Source organism: Rhincodon typus, chromosome 3 (assembly GCF_021869965.1).
Source record: "Rhincodon typus isolate 14 chromosome 3, sRhiTyp1.1, whole genome shotgun sequence".
Classification (NCBI taxonomy): domain Eukaryota; kingdom Metazoa; phylum Chordata; class Chondrichthyes; order Orectolobiformes; family Rhincodontidae; genus Rhincodon; species Rhincodon typus.
This window is the reverse complement of record NC_063334.1, coordinates 122,030,416-122,050,316: the sequence shown is the minus strand read 5'-3', so window position 1 is coordinate 122,050,316 and position 19,901 is coordinate 122,030,416. Positions and strand designations below refer to the sequence as shown.

The 19,901-nt window shown below is 40.4% G+C and overlaps 1 protein-coding gene across 1 annotated transcript in view; it reads right to left on the bottom strand.

Annotated features, from left to right (window-relative positions):
• zfyve28 (zinc finger, FYVE domain containing 28) overlaps positions 1–19,901 on the bottom strand; it is a 188,185-nt gene that overhangs the window by 121,789 nt on the left and 46,495 nt on the right. Inside the window, exon 2 of the mRNA XM_048594859.1 lies at positions 7,642–7,782. Coding sequence (XP_048450816.1) covers positions 7,642–7,782 — 141 coding nt within the window. The remainder of the gene's footprint in view (positions 1–7,641; positions 7,783–19,901) is intronic.

Genomic DNA, 19,901 nt, shown 5'->3' with positions numbered 1-19,901 from the left:
GATGTTAGGAAGTAACACTGCAATCTGGACAGCAAAAACTTCCAGGCTTTTAGTACCAGAACAACTCAAAATCACAAATGACATCAAGTGAGAACGATGTAAGCTATCCCTCCATAACCACTTCAGCCAGTCTTCAGTCTTTGACATGGTTATCTACACTATGTCTCTCTCCATTGTGAGCCAACTGAATGAGGCTCCTCTCATCCGGTTCTAATTTTATCTCAATTCTAGCCGATGCCTGCTCTTCCTCCTCTCACACTATTAGTCTAGCTATCATCCCCATCCATCTTCCTGCCAACAGTCTGGGACTAAATCAGACCAATCACAATCTGGTAGTAATATTATCTCACAGAACGAGCTCCTGGTCTTGTTTGTCTATTCCAAAAATACTATCTAAATTTCAGCTATGCACCAATTCAGTTTCTCCTGAAGCTCTCAGTTTTGTCTTCGGTACCTTAAGACGTGACCATGCCAACTAAATTCTGGCTTGGTTTCAACAGTGAACTTTGCATAAACTTAAACATCCAAAATACTGCTGTCTTGGTCTTAAACTAGGCCACGTCCTAGTCCCTAATCTCACTCTTCTCACTGATCCACAGTGGCTCCTGATCAAAATAATTGAACTTTATTCTAAAATTCTTATTATGGCTTTAAATGCCTCAATGGTCTTGCATCGCTGGGACTCTTCCATCTCCTCCAGTCCCACTACCTTTCCAGTTGTTTGTGCTGTTCCAATTTTGGCTTCAAGCATGCCCAAACTCATTTGCTCCACCACAGGCAGCAGTACCTTCTGCTGTCTTAGCCCCAAATTCTGCGGCACATTGCTTACACCACTACACTTCTTGATCTGGTTTTCCTTAACATCAGCCTTTTTTGAGCAAGCCTTTGATCAGTTCCGCTACTGTGTAGCTTGTTCAATGTCAAATTGCTTTCTAGTGTTGTTGTGGAGCATGTTAGGGCTTTTCATTACAAAGCTGCTGCCCAAATCCCAGCTGTTCTTGTAGATTAAAAACTCAAAATTCCCTTTTTTTGTCAGTAACCTTAGGTCTGTATTTTCCAGTTACTGCTCTTCTTGCCAGTGGATGCGTGGTTTTTGTCTGATACTCTATCAAAACAACCAATTTTTAGCACCTTACTTATATCAATGTAAAATGCAAACTTGCAGAATTTTTGCTAGGAGTTTAGAAAGTTAATCAGGATAAACAGTGCCGACTGTATTTTAACTCCTTGATTCCAAGGCATCACAGCGGCTCAGCAATTAGCACTGCTGCCTCACAGCACTGGAGACCTGGATGCAATTCCAGCTTTGGGTGACTGCCTGGGTGGAATTTGCACATTGCTCCTGTATCTGCATGGGTTTCTGCCAGGTTACTTGCACAATCCAAAAGGTGTGCAGGTTAGATGAGTGGCTATGCTAAATTGCCCATGTAGTGTCCAAGGATGTGCAAGTCAGCTAGATTAACCATGGTAAATGTGGAGTTATGGGATAGGGTGGGGGGGTGGGATGCCCTTCAGAGGGTCCATGTACACTCTATGGGCCAAATGGTGTTTGTCCGCACTGCAGGAATTCAATGATTCTATGATGAAGTGCAAGCAGAAAAAAAGATAAAGTGCGAACAGAACACTTACATGAAGGTTCTGAGTTGTTGAATCATTGCTAGACCCTTTGAGGTAGGGACTGTGCTGAGGGAATTTGCACAATGGTTGGAATCCTGTAACAGTTTCACTTGGTTTATATTTGTCCAAATTTTCAGAACATGGGAAGTTAACCGTCCAAAATGCATTTATTTTGGGTGAGAACAGATTTCACGTTAGATACAGAAATGTATTTGAGGCACCAAAACGATGTTTAAAATACACTGGGGCAATGAGTAGATTCACCCTGAAAAAGTCTCCAAATCACCCATGAAATGGTGACAAATTAACAGCAGTGGGCAGCCTTCCTTCAATTAGAGTGGAGAGCAGAAGTGGCAAACATGGAGGCCAGGGTCAAGAGCTTCAGTTGCCCTTCCAGCCTGCTCCGCCATTCAATAGGATCATGGCTGATCATTCAGCTCCATACCCTGTTCCCACTTTCTCCCCATACCCTTGGATCCATTTAGCCCCAAGAACCATATCCAACTCCTTTTTGGAAACATTCAACATTTTGACCTCAACAATCTTCTGTGGCAAAGAATTCCACAGGCTCACCACTCTCTGGGTAAAGAAATTTCTCCCTTTCAGTCCTAAATGGTCTACCCTGTCTCCTTAGACTGTGACCCCCTGTTTCTGGACTCCCCGGTCATTGGAAACATCCTTCCTGCATCTACCCTGTTTAGTCCTGTTAGAAAACTATAGTTTTCTATGGGATTCCCCCCTCATTCTTCTAAACTCCAAATGAATAAGGTCCTATCTGATGCAGTCTCTTCATAAGTCAGTTCTACCATCCCAGGTATCAGTACGATAGCCTTTTCCACGGACCTTTCACCTGTCTCCAATACTCTACCTTCACCTGGAACCGTTCCTATGGTCTCGTCTGCCTTTGATCTCTTCAAATTCTGGTCACCCTTCTATAGGGAGGATGTTGCTCAACTTGAGGGTGAAGAAAAGATTTATAAGGATGTTGCCAGGACTGGAGCGTTTGAGCTATAGAAAGAGGCTGAGGCTTTTTTCCCCTGGAGCAGAGACTGCGGGGTGACCTTACAGAGGTTAATAAAATTACGAGGTGCATGGATAGGGTAAATAGCCAAGGTATTTTTCTAGGGTGGAGCAAGTCCAAAAGGTGAGATGGGAAAGATTTAAAAAGGAACAAAAACAGAAGTTGCTGGATAAACTCAGCAGGTCTGGCAGCATCTGTGAAAAAAAAAAAAAAAATCAGCGTTAAAATTTCAGGTTCGGTGACCCTTCCTCAGTAGCTACCATCAGTTCTGGGGAAGGGTCACCAGACCAGAAACATTATCTCTCTTTTTTCCTTCACAGATGCTGCCAGACCTGCTGAGCTTTTCCAGCAATTTTTGTTTTTGTTTCTGATTTACAGCACCCACAGTTCTTTTGGGTTTTTTTAAGATTTAAAATGGACCTGAGGGGCAACTTTTCCATACAGAGGGTGGTGGGTGTATGGAATGAGCTGCCAGAGGTGGTGGTGGAAGCTGGTACAATTACAACATTTAAAAGGCATCTGGATGAGTATACGAATAATTGGGGTTTAGAGGGATATGGACCAAATGCTGGCAAATAGACGGAGGTCAGATTGGGATGTCTCAAGTGCGGATGAATTGGACTGAGGGTTCTGCTTCTGTGCTGCATGGAATCATACATCAGCAACTACTGTAGAAAAGCTACAGTCCATTATAAAATATTTGTTTCAGTGGAGTACTTGGAAAACTGAAAATTGGATAGATTCAGCACTGGACTCCCTCCGTAGACAGACCATGCTACTTCAGATGAGACGACCAAATCTACCAGGCCCTGTGCAATTTCAGCAACATATTCCTGCTTCTGTACTCAAATCCTCTCACTTTGAAGGCCAAGATACCACTTGCCGCAACTGCATGTTTACTTTGAGACTGCTGTACAATATCACCCAGATCTTATTGCACCTCCCCTTTCCCAATCTGTCAGTCAGATAATAATCTGCCTTCCTGTTTTTGCTTCCAAAGTGGATAACCTCAGATTTATTAACAACATACTTCACTTGCCATGCATTTGCCCTCTCACTCAACCGTCCAAAGTATACTTGAAGCACGTCTGCGACCTCCCCACAATTCACCTTTCCACCCAGCTCGGATGAATAGCTGGAGTCCAAGCACTGATCCCTGCAGTACTCTACTGGCTGCCACTCAAATCACCTGTTTATTCTTACTCTTTATTTCTTGTCTGCCAGCCAGTTCTCCAGTCATATCAGTACACTATCCCCAATCCCATGTGATTTAATTTTACATGTTAACCTCTTATGGATGTTATTGAATGCATTCTGAAAGTCCAAGCAAACAATATTCACTGGTTGCTCCAACCGGAGCTTTTTGAGAACGTAACTAGATTTGTCAAGCATGATTTCCCTTTTGTAAATCCATGCTGACTTTATCCAAATCTGTCAATTTTCCAAATGCTAAACTATTAAATCTTTCATAATGGACAATAGCATTTCTGGAACAGTTCTTGAAGAGATCAAGGACAGATAAAAGCCCATAGAGAAGGGTCCAGGTGAAGGTAGAATATTAGAGACGAGTAAAAGGCTTGTGGAGAGAGACGGAGTGAGACAGCGAGCAAGAGAGAGAGATAGCCGGTGCGAAGTTGAACCCGAGAGTCGCCACACATCAGATGAGCGGCAAGGTTGAGGTGGGCCCTTCACAGCAACGTCAGAAGTGTGCCCATGCTGTCTGAATAGTTCAACGTGTCTGAAATTAATTTCATTGTTCCTACTTGCAGGATTCCGATTCCCATGAATAGTAGTAATACCAGTATGCCCCAAGCTTCGAGAAAATCAAATCTCACAAACAGTGGAAATCAAATAGCCATATAATTCTGAAAAATTAAAACACTTTCACATATTCTAAAATACATTATTAACAGGTTTCCAGCTAGATCTCAGTTAGCATTCAAACAGCAGAGCCCATTGTGCAAACACTCAACTATACGTTGGCACTTAAAAACACATTCATGACTCATGTCAAAAACAAATTCACACATTGATCGATTTTTAAAAAAAAAAAACTGGTGATTGCATGAAAAGATACCAGCTTTTATTTGCTTGAGTTGCAGAAATTTGGCAGAAATCCAAACCATGACCTTAAACAGTTAGCTATGATGGATGTTGCGCTGGTGGAATTTCAAACCATATGGCATTTACATTAATTCTCCACCTCGTTTATGTGAGGTTTGCACAGAAACTAAAATAGTGTGGTATTCCTGCACCAACTGGCATAGAGCAGAAGCTTTCAACTGTTTCAAAGTTAAGCCACACAAATTCATAAAAAAAAAACATTCACGGGATATGAGCATCATTAGCAAGGTGACCATTTATGACCTATCCCTATGCCATTGTTTATGAGGCAATTTCAGAAGGCAGTTAAATCATACACAGAGCTACAAGCCTGGAATCACATTAGACTTGATCAGGCAGACATGCTCCGAGAAGCAATCCAGATGGGCTTTTCCAACTACCAATTCATATTAATTATAGATTTAATTTGATTCATTGTATTTAAATTCTCCAGCTGTCACGGTTAGGTGATTTGAACCTGTGTTTCTGCATCATTAATCCTGCTGGATTAGCAATCCACTAAATCTCTAAACCATCATATTTAATGACAAAGAGTTTTCAATTATGTCAAATAAAAAGAAAACACTTTATTGCAAAGACAACTGGCAGCAGCATGCAGGTCAGCGTCACTGAAGTGGACAGGAAAAGCAGACCCAAGTGAGATTCAGGAAAGAAATATGGATCAGATGTTTCAAATCTTTATATTAGTCAGAACAGAAGACAACCAGTCAGAGCAGCAAGCTGACATTAGTGTACCACGGTGAGGCAATTGGAAGGCAGGTTGCTTTTGTTCACTTTCAAAAGCAATAAGGAAAGGGAAGAATCCCAGCTTCTTTTTTAGAAGAAAACTTTAATTTTCTATTTGGCTTATTTTTAGGGGTCAAGTTTATTTTTACCAGAAGGTATGGCAAGGGAGCTCAGTCTCTTCTATTGCACAGCCTGCAGTATGTGGAAAGCCTAGATACTCCTGGCAGTTTGGATGACAACATCTGCAGTCGGTGCTACCAGTAGGACTAGTTTAAGGACCAGGGTTTGGACCTGAAGTGTAAGCTGGAAGCACTGCAGTGCATCTGCAACATTAGGAGTTACCTGGATAGCACATTTTTAGATGTGGTTACTACCCAGTATAAGCAAAGGCAGTCAGGAAAAAATGAGTGACCATCAAGGGGAAAAAGGAAACAGATAGACAAGTTTGTGTGTTGGAAATGGTGAGAGTGACAGTCCCTCTGGTGAATGCACTCAAAACCCACCTGCACAAGGAGTGAGGGGGTAGGGGGAAAGCAGACAAAGTGGAGGAGTTATAATGGTAGGGTCTCAATACTGAGAGGTACAAGCAGGTGTTTCTGCACATGCAGATGTTACTCCAGGATAGTGTGTTGCCCTCCCTAGGTCCAGTGTCAAGTATGTCACTGAACTGCTGCACGGCATTCTGAGGGGGCTGGGAGGGGAGGGTAAACAGGAAGTCGTCATGATTCACATTGATACCAGTTAAACATTTTGAAAGAGGGATGTGGTCCCACAAATGAGGACTTAGGGAGCAAGATAGCAGATAGAAAAGCAGGACCTCAAAAAGGTTGTAATTTCTGGATTACTCCCAATGCGGGGTGCTCATGAGTAGTGGAACAGGTGGATGGAGCAGATGACTGTGTGGCTGAAGAGATGGTGCAGAAGGGTGCCCTTCAGATTCCTGCATTGCCAGTTCCATAACAGGGAAGGTGGAACATGTTGAAATATGCCTAAACTACAAGGGGGAGTTCGCATGTGGATGTCTAAACTAAATTTTGTAGGGGAATGCTTATGATTATGAGGGGAGACCTGATTGAGGTGTTCAAAATTACTAGGGGCCTAAGTAAGGTACATAGGAAGAGTGAGTATACATTTAAAGTGAACCCAAGAGGGTTAGAGTTATTTAAAAGGAAGAATATTTTTTCACCCAAAGGGCGTTAAGGGTCTGGATATCACTTTTTCAAAGGGTGGTAGAAGGGAGGAGTTACAACGTTCCCCCTCAGCTGCGTGGATGCATCCCTGTTGTACCACACACTCCGATCAGTGAGGTGACATACTGTGTTCCGATTTCAGAAGTCGCAACCATGCATGCACCAAAAAAAAAAATTACCGTGCAAGAGAATTGGCAGAGTTAATTACAACATTTAGGAAATATTTAGATAATCACTTGAAGCAACATAGCATATAAGGCTACAGACCTGGTACTGGAAAATAGGACTAGGTTCAGCTCTGAAGAGGAGTCATATCGGACTTGAAACAAACTGTTTCTTTATACATTGATGCTGCCAGCCCTGGCAATTTTCTCCAGCACTGTGTGCTTACATTAAAGTAGATGGGTGCTGGGTGAGACACAAGGCCTACATGTGATGTAAAACTCTGACTCTAAACAGAGCTTGTGCAAAGCTAAGTATATTAAACCAAACTATTTTCACGCAATTACATTTACCAAGCAATATATTTAACATTACTACTACTTGGGAATCTGGGACTATCAAGTCAACATCCAGTAGTTAGTTTTCACGATGTTTCCAGTAATAATTGTTTTAGTTTGTACAATTTCAAGTCATTACCCTGCACAAACAGCCCAGCTTTTAACTCTTCACCAAAACAAATTGTAGTTGAGGGCATCACTTTAAAGACTAGCATTTGATGCCATCCATTTTTGCCCTTGAGAAGCTAGCAATAAGCCTGAAATCTGTGTTTGAAGAAACTCCCACAAGACTGCTGGGTGTGCCAAGATTTGATCCAGCATCCAAAATAACCTGATGTGCTTTCAGGTCGTGGTGGAATGCAATTTGAAAAGAGCATATCAATTCACAGGATTATGAATAAACATGGATAACCCCATTAGCAATATACTTTAATATAAATGCTGGTGCAATTATCACAATTACCTGGCAGGAACGAAACTGGTTGACCAGCAGCGTACATCTTTGTGGGTCTTTACGTCCATCTAAGTTATCCAATTCAGCTGCAACCTGATTTAGCTCTTCATCTGCATAGTAGAACTGGGCAAGCAGCTGTGGGTCTGATCTCTAAAATTTCAAAGAGAATTCACAATTAACTGATTTACTAAATGTATATACTAGTTGCCTAAAACTCGTGGCTTCAACTAAAACATCATCCAACTGTTGAACATCTTTCAATGTGAAGCGAAGTATAATGGTTCACCATATTGCACCTTGTTATGCAGAATTCTATAATTAGTTTTACAACCTTCTCAGGACATGTTGAATCACTTTAGGTTCAATCAAATCCTAGTTGAAGTGCAATCGCTGCTATAATGTAGTTGTTGCAGCAGCCAATTTGAACATAGCAAGTTTCCACGAAGATTTTTTTTAAAAAACTTTTTCCTGCACAGTGTGGTTCATGTGTGGAATGAACTTCAAGCAGATAGAGTTTCAAATGAGTAAGAAATGTTTGGGGGCGGACGGGATATGGGCCAAGTGTAGGCAGGTGGGACTAGTTTAGTTTAGGATTATGCTCAGCATGGATCAGTTGGACCAAAGGGTCTGTTTCCATGCTATTTGACTCGATGACTCTAGAATGTCATAATACCTAGCTAATCTGTTCTTGAAATATCAATTTACGGATAAATCTTGGCTGAGACACCAGAGATATCTCCCCAGCTCCTTGAAGTGGTGCCATGGAATACTTTATATCCACCTGCCTTTCACTTAACACGTCATTTGAAAGAATAACTGGGTTGTTAGCGAGTCATGCAACTGCAAACCATCGAACATTCTAATTTTTGTACCGCATTGTCAAAAGAAACTATTAAGTGTAAAATGCATATTTGTCACAAATCAAGCTTCTTGCAGTCTGTCAGTACACATTTTCTCGGTTATTCTCAACACTTATTTCAAATCAAAACGAAGTTTAGTTGGGCAATATAATAATGGCAACAGACCAAAACAAAATTTGCCACTGATCATAGTGGCAATAAACAGCATGACACCTGTTGATTTCCCTGACCAGTAATGATGGCCTGAGATCTGTTGTACTTAACAGGGTGATCAGCAATTTGGTATACAGCATTCAATAATGAATACACTCAAAGATAAGCATGCTTTGTTCAAAGTGTGAACATACCAAATTTGAAAATGACACCTAATTCATTTCACAAAGCAATTGCTAGGCTTTTGACTATTAGATTAGTTAATTAGTTTGATTCAACATCACAAGTGGACCCAATTTCTCATCCCTGAAGGCTCTTCTCACAGCCATAATCTGCTCATTCAAAACCCTGCTGCCTGCATCTCGACTATCATGAAGTCCTGTTCACTTGCAATGCTGACATTCTATGACCTCTAGTTCAAGGAAGCAACTCACCATCCTTTTCGATGTATGTACAACAAATTTTGACCTTGCCAATAATGTTCACATCCCAGAAAATAAAACATCCCACAACATCTCAAATTTAGAATTCTCATTCAAATTCCTCCATGGTCTCACTCCTACCTCAGTGACCTCCTTCAAACTAACTTTCATTCAACTCTCACCTCCTAAACATCCCCGATTTCCTTCTCCCCTCCATTGGCTGCGATACTTTCAGCTGTTCAGGACTTGAGTTCTACAATTCCCTCCTTTGTATTTCCACCTTTCCCTTCATCTAAGACTTCCTGATGACCAAGATTTTAGGCTAATATCTGTTTTAATAGCTCCTCACTAAAAAGTCAATTTTCTCCAATAAAGCTCCAATGAAATGACTTCAAATGTTTCACTACTTTAGGAGGTAGCATATAAATGTAAATCATGGAGTGCTCCTTCACTTGCCCAACAACTTGCCTTTCTACCTCTGTATTCATGGCACAATAAATTACAACCTTCAAATAGCCTTAATAGTTAATCCAATTGTTTCCAAATAAGACTTTTGAATAACCAATCTCAGACATTGCAAATAATTAATTCCAGAACCAGTTCTGTATCGGAAAATAAAAGGACTTAAAATATATTAAATATACAACTTTAGCAAAGCAAAAATTAAAAAAACTTTAAATGTCTTTAATGTCTATGCTTTAAACCCAAAATGTTTGTTTAGATCCCCCATTCACACAAGACAGACAGACAGACAAACACACAAAAAACACAAAACTGGTCAGATTACTTAAATGGCTTTCATGATTCATTGCTTCACAAGCAAAGCTGTAGGCTCCCTGGTTGCTTTTCTGAAGATACTGATCAGGGTCACCTTTTCAGTTCACTCAGCTAAAGACAGCAATACTTCTAACTCAGCGTTTTTACTCTCTGGACTTCCAAAAGCTGGTAAGGGAGGTTAGGCAGGGAGCTTTCAAAAGATTTTCATGCTGTGTCATCAGCAGTCAAAACTCTTCTCCCCAGAAAACAGATCAAAACAATTCCAACTGATAGACTGACGATCTTTTCCAGAGGTCACAATTACCAATCAACATCAAATCTGCTTGAATATAGGGTCTCTCCCAGACTTGCTGGAACCAATTTCCAGGTACTGAACTCATTAATAGCCAACTTTTGCTATCTGTTTGAACACAATGCTCTTCTCAGGGTCCCTGTCTGTAGGTGCCCCTTTAACCAAGAATCAGTCTGCAATTAACCTACAGGCTTGGCCTCAAAAAATCTTGGTTGGTCTGTTCTTTTTCTTTTACTACAAGCTGTTTCCCAAAGTCCAAAAGGTCATCAGCTTAAAATTCCCAGTTCACAGATCCAAACTAAAATTGATAAAATAAAAATGATGAAAAATCAGCGAGGTTTCTAACAACACTGTTATACTTCTACATTTCTAGAAGATGTAGCTTGGCAGAACTATCTTGTCATCATTAAGACTGAAAAATAAAAGCAATTAGGTTGTAGTTAGACTGTGAACCAGCAGTTTTAAAGAAAATGTTTAAATAGTCATGTGACTATTGAGATACAAATAAGTTTTACAAACCAATAATCCTCCCCAGAATCAAAAATGAAAAGGTTTCACTTAGTTTGATCTCAACTCATAACATACAAGATGCTGAGGATTCTGGACAGGTTATATGCAAAGAGGTCATTTCATCCTGCGGTACAAACTAGAATGAAGAGTCTCAGTTCAAGAAAACAAAGGCCACTCATTTAACACATGGATGAAGGAAACATTTTTCTTGGAGGGTTGACAATCTTTGGAACTCTCTTACTGAAGAGGTGGGTGGAGAAGAGTCTTTGAATATTTTATAAGCAGATGTGGAACTTTTATAGTTAAGGGACTGAAAAGTCATCATGGATAGATAGGAATATCAATTTGACATTACAATTGGACTCTAACAATTTCTCCAATAACTGATGTTAAGCAGGTAGATTTATAGTTACCAATTCTTTTTGGTCTCCTTCCCTTTTTAATGAGAAAATGCTGCATTGACATGATTTTGATCGTCTGGGACTTGGTCAAAATCCATGCATTCTTGGAAGGTTACTACCAGGGTGTCAACTATCTCTGTAGCTACTCCTTAACATCAGTTACTGGAGAACACATCTACAAACATACAGTCCCTTCAAATCTGATGCTCAGTAGTAGCAGTGTGTACTATCTACAAAATGCACTGCAGAAATTCACCAAGCCTTCTGAGCCAGCATCTTCCAAAACCATGATCATTACCACCCAGAAGGGCAATGACTGCTGATATATGGGAGCATTACCACCTGCAAGTTCACCTCAAGGCCACTCACTATCCTGACTTGGAAATATACTGCTGATCCTTCAGGTGTCACTGGGTCAACATCTTGGAATTACTTCCACGAGAGTACTGTGGATGTACCTACATCTGAAGGACTACAGCAGTTAAGAAGGCAGCTCATCACCACCTTCTGAAGGGTAAATACAGATAGGCAAGAAAAAGGTACATACTTACATGAGGAAATTCACCAAAAGATCCTCAGACAGCACCTTCCAAACCCACAACCACTTCCATCTAGGAGGACAAGGGCATCAGACATATGGGAACACCACCACCTGCAAGTTCCCCTCCGAGCCACTCACCATCCTGACTTGGAAATATATCACTGTTCCTTCACTGTCGCTGGGTCAAAATCCTGGAATTCCCTCCCTAAGGGCATTGTGGGTCAACCCATAGGAGGAGGGTTACAGCGGTTCAAGAAGGCAGCTCACCACCACCTTCTCAAGGGCAACTAGGGTTGGGCAAGAAATGCTGGCACAAATGAATAGAAAAAAAACTTTCAACATTTTGTGAACAGCAGTATTGAATCATCACTGTTCAAGAAACAAATGCTAACACTTGAAAATAACCTCCCACCGTTTTTTTTTTTTTTTTTTTTTTAAAAAAGAAATTTGCTCATTGGATATGTTCCTTTTCCAACAAGTAAGTGTTCTGTGTCTTTTAATGTATCTCCCAAAAGGCTGTTCAAAGCAAAGATATTGAAGAGTCCCAGTCACCGTCAACTAACTAGTCACCATCTGCACCGTATCAAACCATGACTAACTCATGTTACAGACTACGTTAGAGAAAGGATTCCACAATAACACTGCTCATAAACTTTTCAAAGCAGACAGTTTGTGGAGCAGGCTGATGTATGCAGTTACTTGATCTGTAAAACAGAAACTTACTGTATTAAATATAGAATTATAAATTCCAAGCACAGCAACTCAATTTTTCCTTGCCATGGTTTGGGCTTATGACCTTAATTTTCAAATGCCTACAATGCCACTTCTCTCCCCATCTCTAACCTCCTTCAGTTTAACAGACTGAGAATTTTGCATTCCTCCAATACTATCATTTCATTTCTTCCACTAAAGTCTTTGGCCTTGACTCAAAATACTGGAATTCTCATGCCATATCTCTCTCACCTCTCTCCTTGAAGACGTTCTTTTTAAAACCCATCTCTTTACCCTCACCCGCCCAAAATCGGTCATAGCTTGAGGTCAAAATTTGATTCATGACATTCCAATAAAACGCCTTAGGGTTGCAAAGGCACTTTACAAATACAAGTTGTTCTCATCTCAACAGGCACATGGTCCTCAGTTGAAGGGATAGACAAGTCAACCATAAGTTTGCATCAGTTCCATGCGAGATCACAGTCTTCTCTCCTTAAAGGGAATACATGATCTCAGTTGCTATTGCTCTACCAGTGAGACTTCAAATTGGAGAAAAGAAAGACTATCAAACATACAAACAGAATGGAGGCCACTCAGCCCATCAAGTTTACTCCACCATTTGATCATGGCTGATGTGTTTCTCAACTGCATTCTCCGGCCTTCTCCCTATAACCTTTGATTGCCTTACTAATCAAGAACCTACCAATCTGTCTGAAATACACTCAAATGACTTGGCTTCCACAGCTCTCAACAGCAATGAGGACATAGAGCCACCACTCTCTGGGGGCAAAGAAATTCCTCCTTATCTCAGATCTAAAGGGTCATCCCTCAATTCTGAGGCTGTACCCTCGGGTCATTGTCTCCTACTAGTGGAAACATTTTCTTCACATCTACTCTATCTAGGCCTCTCAGCATTCTTTAAGTTTCAATCAGATTCCACCTCATCCTTCTAAACTCTATCAAATACAGAATCATAGCCATCAGCCGCTCCTCATATGACAGGCCCTTCATCCCTAGGATCATTCTTGTAAACCTCTGGACCCTGTCCAAGGCCAGTACATATTTCTTTAGACACAGGGCCCAAAATTGCTCACAATATTCCAAAATGCGGTCTGACCAAAGCCTTATACAGCCTCAGCAGTACATCTCCGCTCTTGCATCGAGCCCTCGAAATGAATGCTAATATCGCATTTGCCATCCTGTCAACAAACCTACGTGTTAACATTCAGAGAATCCACAACTAGGAATCCCAAGTCTCTTTGTGCTTCAGATTTCCAACGTTTTTACCCATTTAGAAAATAGTCAATGCGACTATTCTTCCTATTAAAGTGCTTAACTACACACTTTGCTACTTTGTAGTCCATCTGCCATTTCTTTGCCCACTCTTCGAGCCTGTCCAAGTCCTTCTACAGCCTCCTTCCTTCAACACCATCTGCCCCTCTACCTTCATGTCATCTGCAAATTTAACCCTTAGTTCCTTCATCCAGTCAGTTATACATTAATGTGAATACTTGTGGTCCCACTGACCCCTGCAGAACTCCACACTGCCATCCTGAAAAAGACATCTTTATCCCTTCTCTCTGCATTATGACAATCAGCCAATCTTCTACCTGTGCTGGTACCTTGCCCCCAACACCACTGGCTCTTTGCTTGTTTAGTGATCTCTTAGGCAGCAACTTGTCAAAGGCCTTGTGGAAATCCAAAGAGATCACATCCACTGGCTCTATTTTGTCTAACATGCTCGTTATTTCGACAAAGAATTCCAAGAGATTTGCCAGACATGACCTTCCCTTGATGAAGCTGTGCTGACTCAATCCTATTTTACCATGTACTTCCAAGTACTCTGCAATCTCATCCTTGATAACGGACTTGAAAACCTTACCAATGAGGGACATCAGGCTAACCAGCTGATTGTTCCGTTTTCGGTCTTCCTCCTGTCTTTAGTGAGGATGTTACGTTAGTCATTTTCCAGTCTTCTGGGACCCTCCTTTACTTGCGATTTCTGAAAGATCACCAATGCAATCTCCTCAACTATCTCCTTCAGAACTCCAGGGTGTAGCCATCTCATCCAGGCGAATCATCCATCTTCAGACCTTTCAGGTTCCCAGAACCGTCTCCTTAGCAATGGCCCAGACTTACTTGAAGTTCTAGTATGCTAAGGTGTCTTCCATCATGAGGACTGATGCAAAGCACTTATTGAGTTCCTCTGCCATTTTTTGTTCCCTATTACTACTTCTCCAACCTCATTTTCTAAAATGCCAAACCAGTGCAATTCACTCAGGTGTTCAAGAGTGCACTTTGAAGCATCAATGAACAAGATAATTTTTTCTCTCATCTTCTCCCCCCACCCCCCTACCAAGGTCATTGTTACTACTCAAATTTTATCTCAACTCCATAATCAGATTTACAGCTAAATACACAGTTTGGATTAACTGACTTTCTATAGGTCCTCAGCCGCATAGTTTAAACTGCGCCACGAATGGAATGGACTTGCCATGGCATCAATGACTCTGATCACTGGGGTACTACCCAAATTCTATGAATGCTTACCATGCACTCCAGAGCTTTACAATTCTGCTAATCCATAGAGTTTGTTAACCTCTCAATAACTTCTCACGATGTGTACGCCATGTGAAAACTAGCATTTACTACCTATCCCTTGATCTACTGAGATGTCGATGGACCTAGTTTTGAACTGAAATAAAAAATAAAGTTGCCATAGTTCTAAGATGACACAAAAGATAGATGGTGGGACAGGTAGTACTGAGGAAACAGAGGCTGCAGAAGAACTTGGTAGATGGTGCTGACTGGTAGTAGTTTAACTAGAGTGTCACTGTGCCTCCGGCAGAGGAGAGGTTGAAGAGGGAAGTCTATCAAGGTAACCTCAGCCGAGATTTGAATCCATGCTGTTTTACATCATCACCATCACAACTGCATCGTAAACCAGCCATCCGAATGGGCTAACCAATTCCCTGAACTGAAGCACAGTGATTTGACAATTTATTGCCTTCAGAAGTGGCTGGGCAAGTCAGTCATGCATCAGTGTGAAATAAGACTGACGTTCTTTTAAATACGAAAGTGGCAGAATTTTGTGCCTTTCGGTCTTTACATAATGCCAAAACTGAAAACACAAGACTGCAAAATAATTGTGTCAAAAAAGGAACCAATAATTAAATTTTATCAAAACTAAACTTCATGGCCACCTTGTGTTTCTAAAATAAAACCAGTACATTATAATTACATTTGTAGACTATCCATTCTATTCCCGTCTGTCAGAGATATATAAATTTCCCTGTATAAAAGTCAGTCTTAAATATGCAATTGCTTTCAGTTCAAGACAGCATTCTGCCCATCACAAAAATCGAACAGCATCTCGTATGAATTTCAGTGCCAGTGCAATGCCTGGTACACAGATCATACATGTCAAATGATTGAGCGATTGATAGAATCCAATAGCATGCTCATATGTTTGTTCATAATCTACTTGGTATAGACGGTTCTCAAGCAGCCTGCACTTGCCAAATTCAAATTCACAGACAATACAAAAATTGCTGGGTGGTAAATAGTGAGGAGGGTAGCCTTAGACGACAAGATGATATAGACGGGCTGGTCAGATGGGCTAATTTTTAAATGGAATTCAATCTGGATAAACTTGAGGCGATGCACTTGAGCAGGACAAACAAGGCAGGGTAACATACAAAGAACAGTTGGACTGAGGGAAGAGTCGAGGATCAGAGGAACCTTGGTGTGCATGTCTACAGATCCTTCAAGGTAGTGGAACAGGCAGATATAAGTGGCTAAGGCAGCACATGGTACACTTGCTTTTATTAGGCAAGGCTGAGAGTTTGAGAGCACAGAAATTATGGTACAACTGCATAAAATTCTGGTTAGGTCATAGTTAGCAAATTGTGTGCATTTCTAGAATCCACTTTAATGGGAGGAATGACACTGCTATAGAGAGAGTACAGAGGAGATTCACTAGGATCTTGCTTGGACGAGAGTTTTGGTTTTGAAGATTGTACACGTCGAGGTGTTTTTCCTTGGAGCAAAGAAGATTGAGAGGAGACAATGATTGAGATTTATGAATTATGAGGGGTCAGAGACTGGGCAGACAGGAAGAAAGTTTTCCCTTTGATGGAGGATCAACGATTGGAGGCATAGATTTAAGGGAAGGAGCAGGAGGTTTAGAGCAGGTGAGGAAAATCTTTTTCACCCATAGGGTAGGGAGTACATGGAACTCAATGCCTGCAAGGCTGGTAGATGTATAAACTTTCATAATATTTAAGAAGCATCTAGATGTACACCTTGGTGTTGTGCGGGAAAACGGAATTGGAATAGTTAGGTGGTTGTTTTTGACCACGGTGTATGCAATGGGCCAAAAGGGCCTTTTCTCTGTGCTGTAGATCTTGGACTCTAAAACCTCTATCATTCGATGGATTCTGTGATTAGATAGCACTCCCTGAACAATCCAGAGTATGTTAATACTTAAACTAAACACCCAATTTACTATAAACAGTTCAGCTCCTAACATAACGGAGCTGGAGGAACACTACAGGCCAGGCAGCAGGGAAGCAGGAAAGTTGACGTTTCGGGTCGGGACCCTTTTTTTTCCGTGAAGGGAAACGCCCTGAAACGTCAACTTTCCTGCTCTTCCAATGCTGCTTGGCCTGTTGTGTTCCTCCAGCTGCATACGGTGTTATCTCTGACTTGAGCATCTGCAGTTCTTACTATCTCTCAGCTCTTAACATAACTCATTTACACTTGCTAGAAGCAATATGTATTCAAATGCAGGGACCAATTCTCAGGTGTGAAAAAAGCATACTTTTGGACCTTGTACTTTTAATTATATTATTCTGGAGTTTATAGGCCCAGTGGTTCCTCATTATTTTCTCCATGGCAATGTGTCAGTCAGAGTCAACTTGCTAGCCAACCAGCAGACTTAAATGCAATCAGATGACAAGACCAAATACATGTATAACTGCTCTAAAAGGTCTCATACTAATCATCTGTTCTAACAAGTTAAGCTCCTCAACCAAGCAGAATAATTAGGCCTCACTAAAAACGAAATGTGGGACTAACATTCAACAGAATATTAGTCAAGGCCAGGTGTTTTGAAACAGCATGCTAAGGTCAATATCACAGGCAATCTATTACAACCATCGAAATGCAAAGCAGTTTAGAGGGAGCAACAAATCCATACAGACTTCTGTACTAACACTTCATCAAATGACAAATCTTCATGTCTTGCAACGATGAAACGCTATTTGACAGGCAAACTTTTTAAAAATAAAAAATCTAATGTATTTCCTTATACTTGACAAATGACCAAATCATTAATGAAACCACTTCAGTCTGAGTTAATTACATAATGTATTTCAAAGGGAATAAAATGCACTCACACTTTTACTCTACAGTGTCTCTTTTGCTCTTGCTTCTGTTAATGTTGCCTTGTACCACTTCAACTGGAGTGGTTTCTTTGTCACCATCTATGCAACTCATTCCTTGACAAGAGCATGCATTTGACTTGAGTTATCAAATCTACTGCTCGTAATCCATGGTTAGAAGTACAATGGCGTTGTACATCATTACTAGATGCTGTCTTTTTGAACTACTATTCTCATCATCTCGATTATATGAACCCAATATCCCAGCTCTCCCAAAGCCACGTATTCACGTTTACTAGGCAGATGTTTTTGCTCAGATTTCACAAAAACTAGAACCCAACATGCATGGCCAGCATCTGTTACATTTGGTTCTCAGGACTTTTATTTCAAGTAAACAACCTTGACAAAGTTACAAATTGACAGGTGGTACTGAATGAGATGTTTCCTCCTGAAAACAATGATTAAATACATTCCAGAAGACTACACAAAGATTTGGAGGACACCTCAAAATTTTAACTACCGCAATGCTATTAACCTTATCCAAACAGTCCAACTAACCTTTTGAATACATACTATGCAAGCAGTTGACCATTTTTGTGGATGGAAGACATCTACGTTCTGTTTGTGTGCCTTATATTCAAGACCTTGTTTCTGCCTAACTTATCTGTAATTCTCAAAAGTCAATTCCAATTAAATTTATTCATTAAAATCTCACGCACACTGGAATTAAAAAAAACTGGCACAAAGTCCATCACAGCAATCAAGAATTATTAGCCAAGGTGTCAATTTGGGAGCTCACTCAATTATTTTTAGGCCTCAATATTGTCCACTAAAATTGAGAACCCAACTGATGAAATAAAACTGAAAGTACTAACAGAAGTATAATATTTGTATTTTAAGTTACTTGTCCTGTCAATACATCCATGATACCTATTGTCTTAATTCTAAATTGGCATATAATTCTTCTTGTATTGCAAATATTAATTAGAGATCACATACATAAATACTAGGCTGTAACTGTGGATGCTGGGTTGGAGATACACGATTTGAAATGTGCACCTCTGCAAAACAAGCTTTAAGTGTCATGAGACAGCGTAGCATTCTGCCCTTTACTCCCAGGAGTTAAAACAGTAACCTCAAAGCAAATGTTACAAACTTGTCAATGTGCATCTAGGTCTTGCTTTTGTTCACCAGCTGCCAAGTTCACCAGTCTGCACAACTTTCATTGGTAGTCATGCACATGATGATATTTGTGTACGTTAGATGAATCTGTCAGGCAATTCATTATGCCATCACCTCTAGACCCCTCATGTTTCTTCAAATTCAAACAACTGCCTAAATCATGTTAGAATTTAAATTTGCAAGTAGTATCAGAGTTCCTCACTTAGATCACCAAACAACAGGTCTGACACTTCTCATAACCAAACATGATGCAAAGTTGCTACCGTTAACAGTATGACAAGATGAATAAAGGCAGGATAAAAATCACCAAAAACTGGCATTGCTTTATAAAAAGAACGCTCAGATTGTGAATGTAGTTAAATGAAGCTGTGTTTTACTTCATACATTTGACTCTCAAACACACACCACGGTACCTTTAGGGCATATTAAATGGTGATTTTCATCTGAAAAGTTAGTTTGGTATTATTTAATCAAAGTAATTGTAATTTTACCCCTGTACTGTACCATTGCCTAAGTAGTCTTTCTGCACCAGCAATTTGATCTTGAAAAAATTGGAAGCAATTAACGTAATAGCATTGGTGATTATGGGTTATTGCATTGAAACTGCTTTTCCCACAATATTTTTAGGCTATAACTGCAAGAGATTAACAAACTGGAACAAAACTAGGCTAGAATGCTATGACTAAAATGCTGATATAACTACAATGGTGACATTGCCTACAGTAAATCTTGGCCACAACCTCATAAGGACACCCATTACCTGATCGCTGTAATATTGCTGCGTTTACAATAATCCTAAATTCACAAGAAATTATGTAGCAGGCAAAAGTGCAGAAGGAAATCTGTTGACATTTCTTAAACTAAATTTCTTTGGTGCTTTTGCTAAGCACACTGCCAGAAGGGTGGTGGATACAGGTAGATAGGGATTCAAGGAATACAAACGTGCAGGGTACCAGGAATACAGCAACAGAATGTATTACTTCCTGGAGAGCCAGTATAGACTCAATAGTCTGAATTATCTAGGAAGCTAATTGAG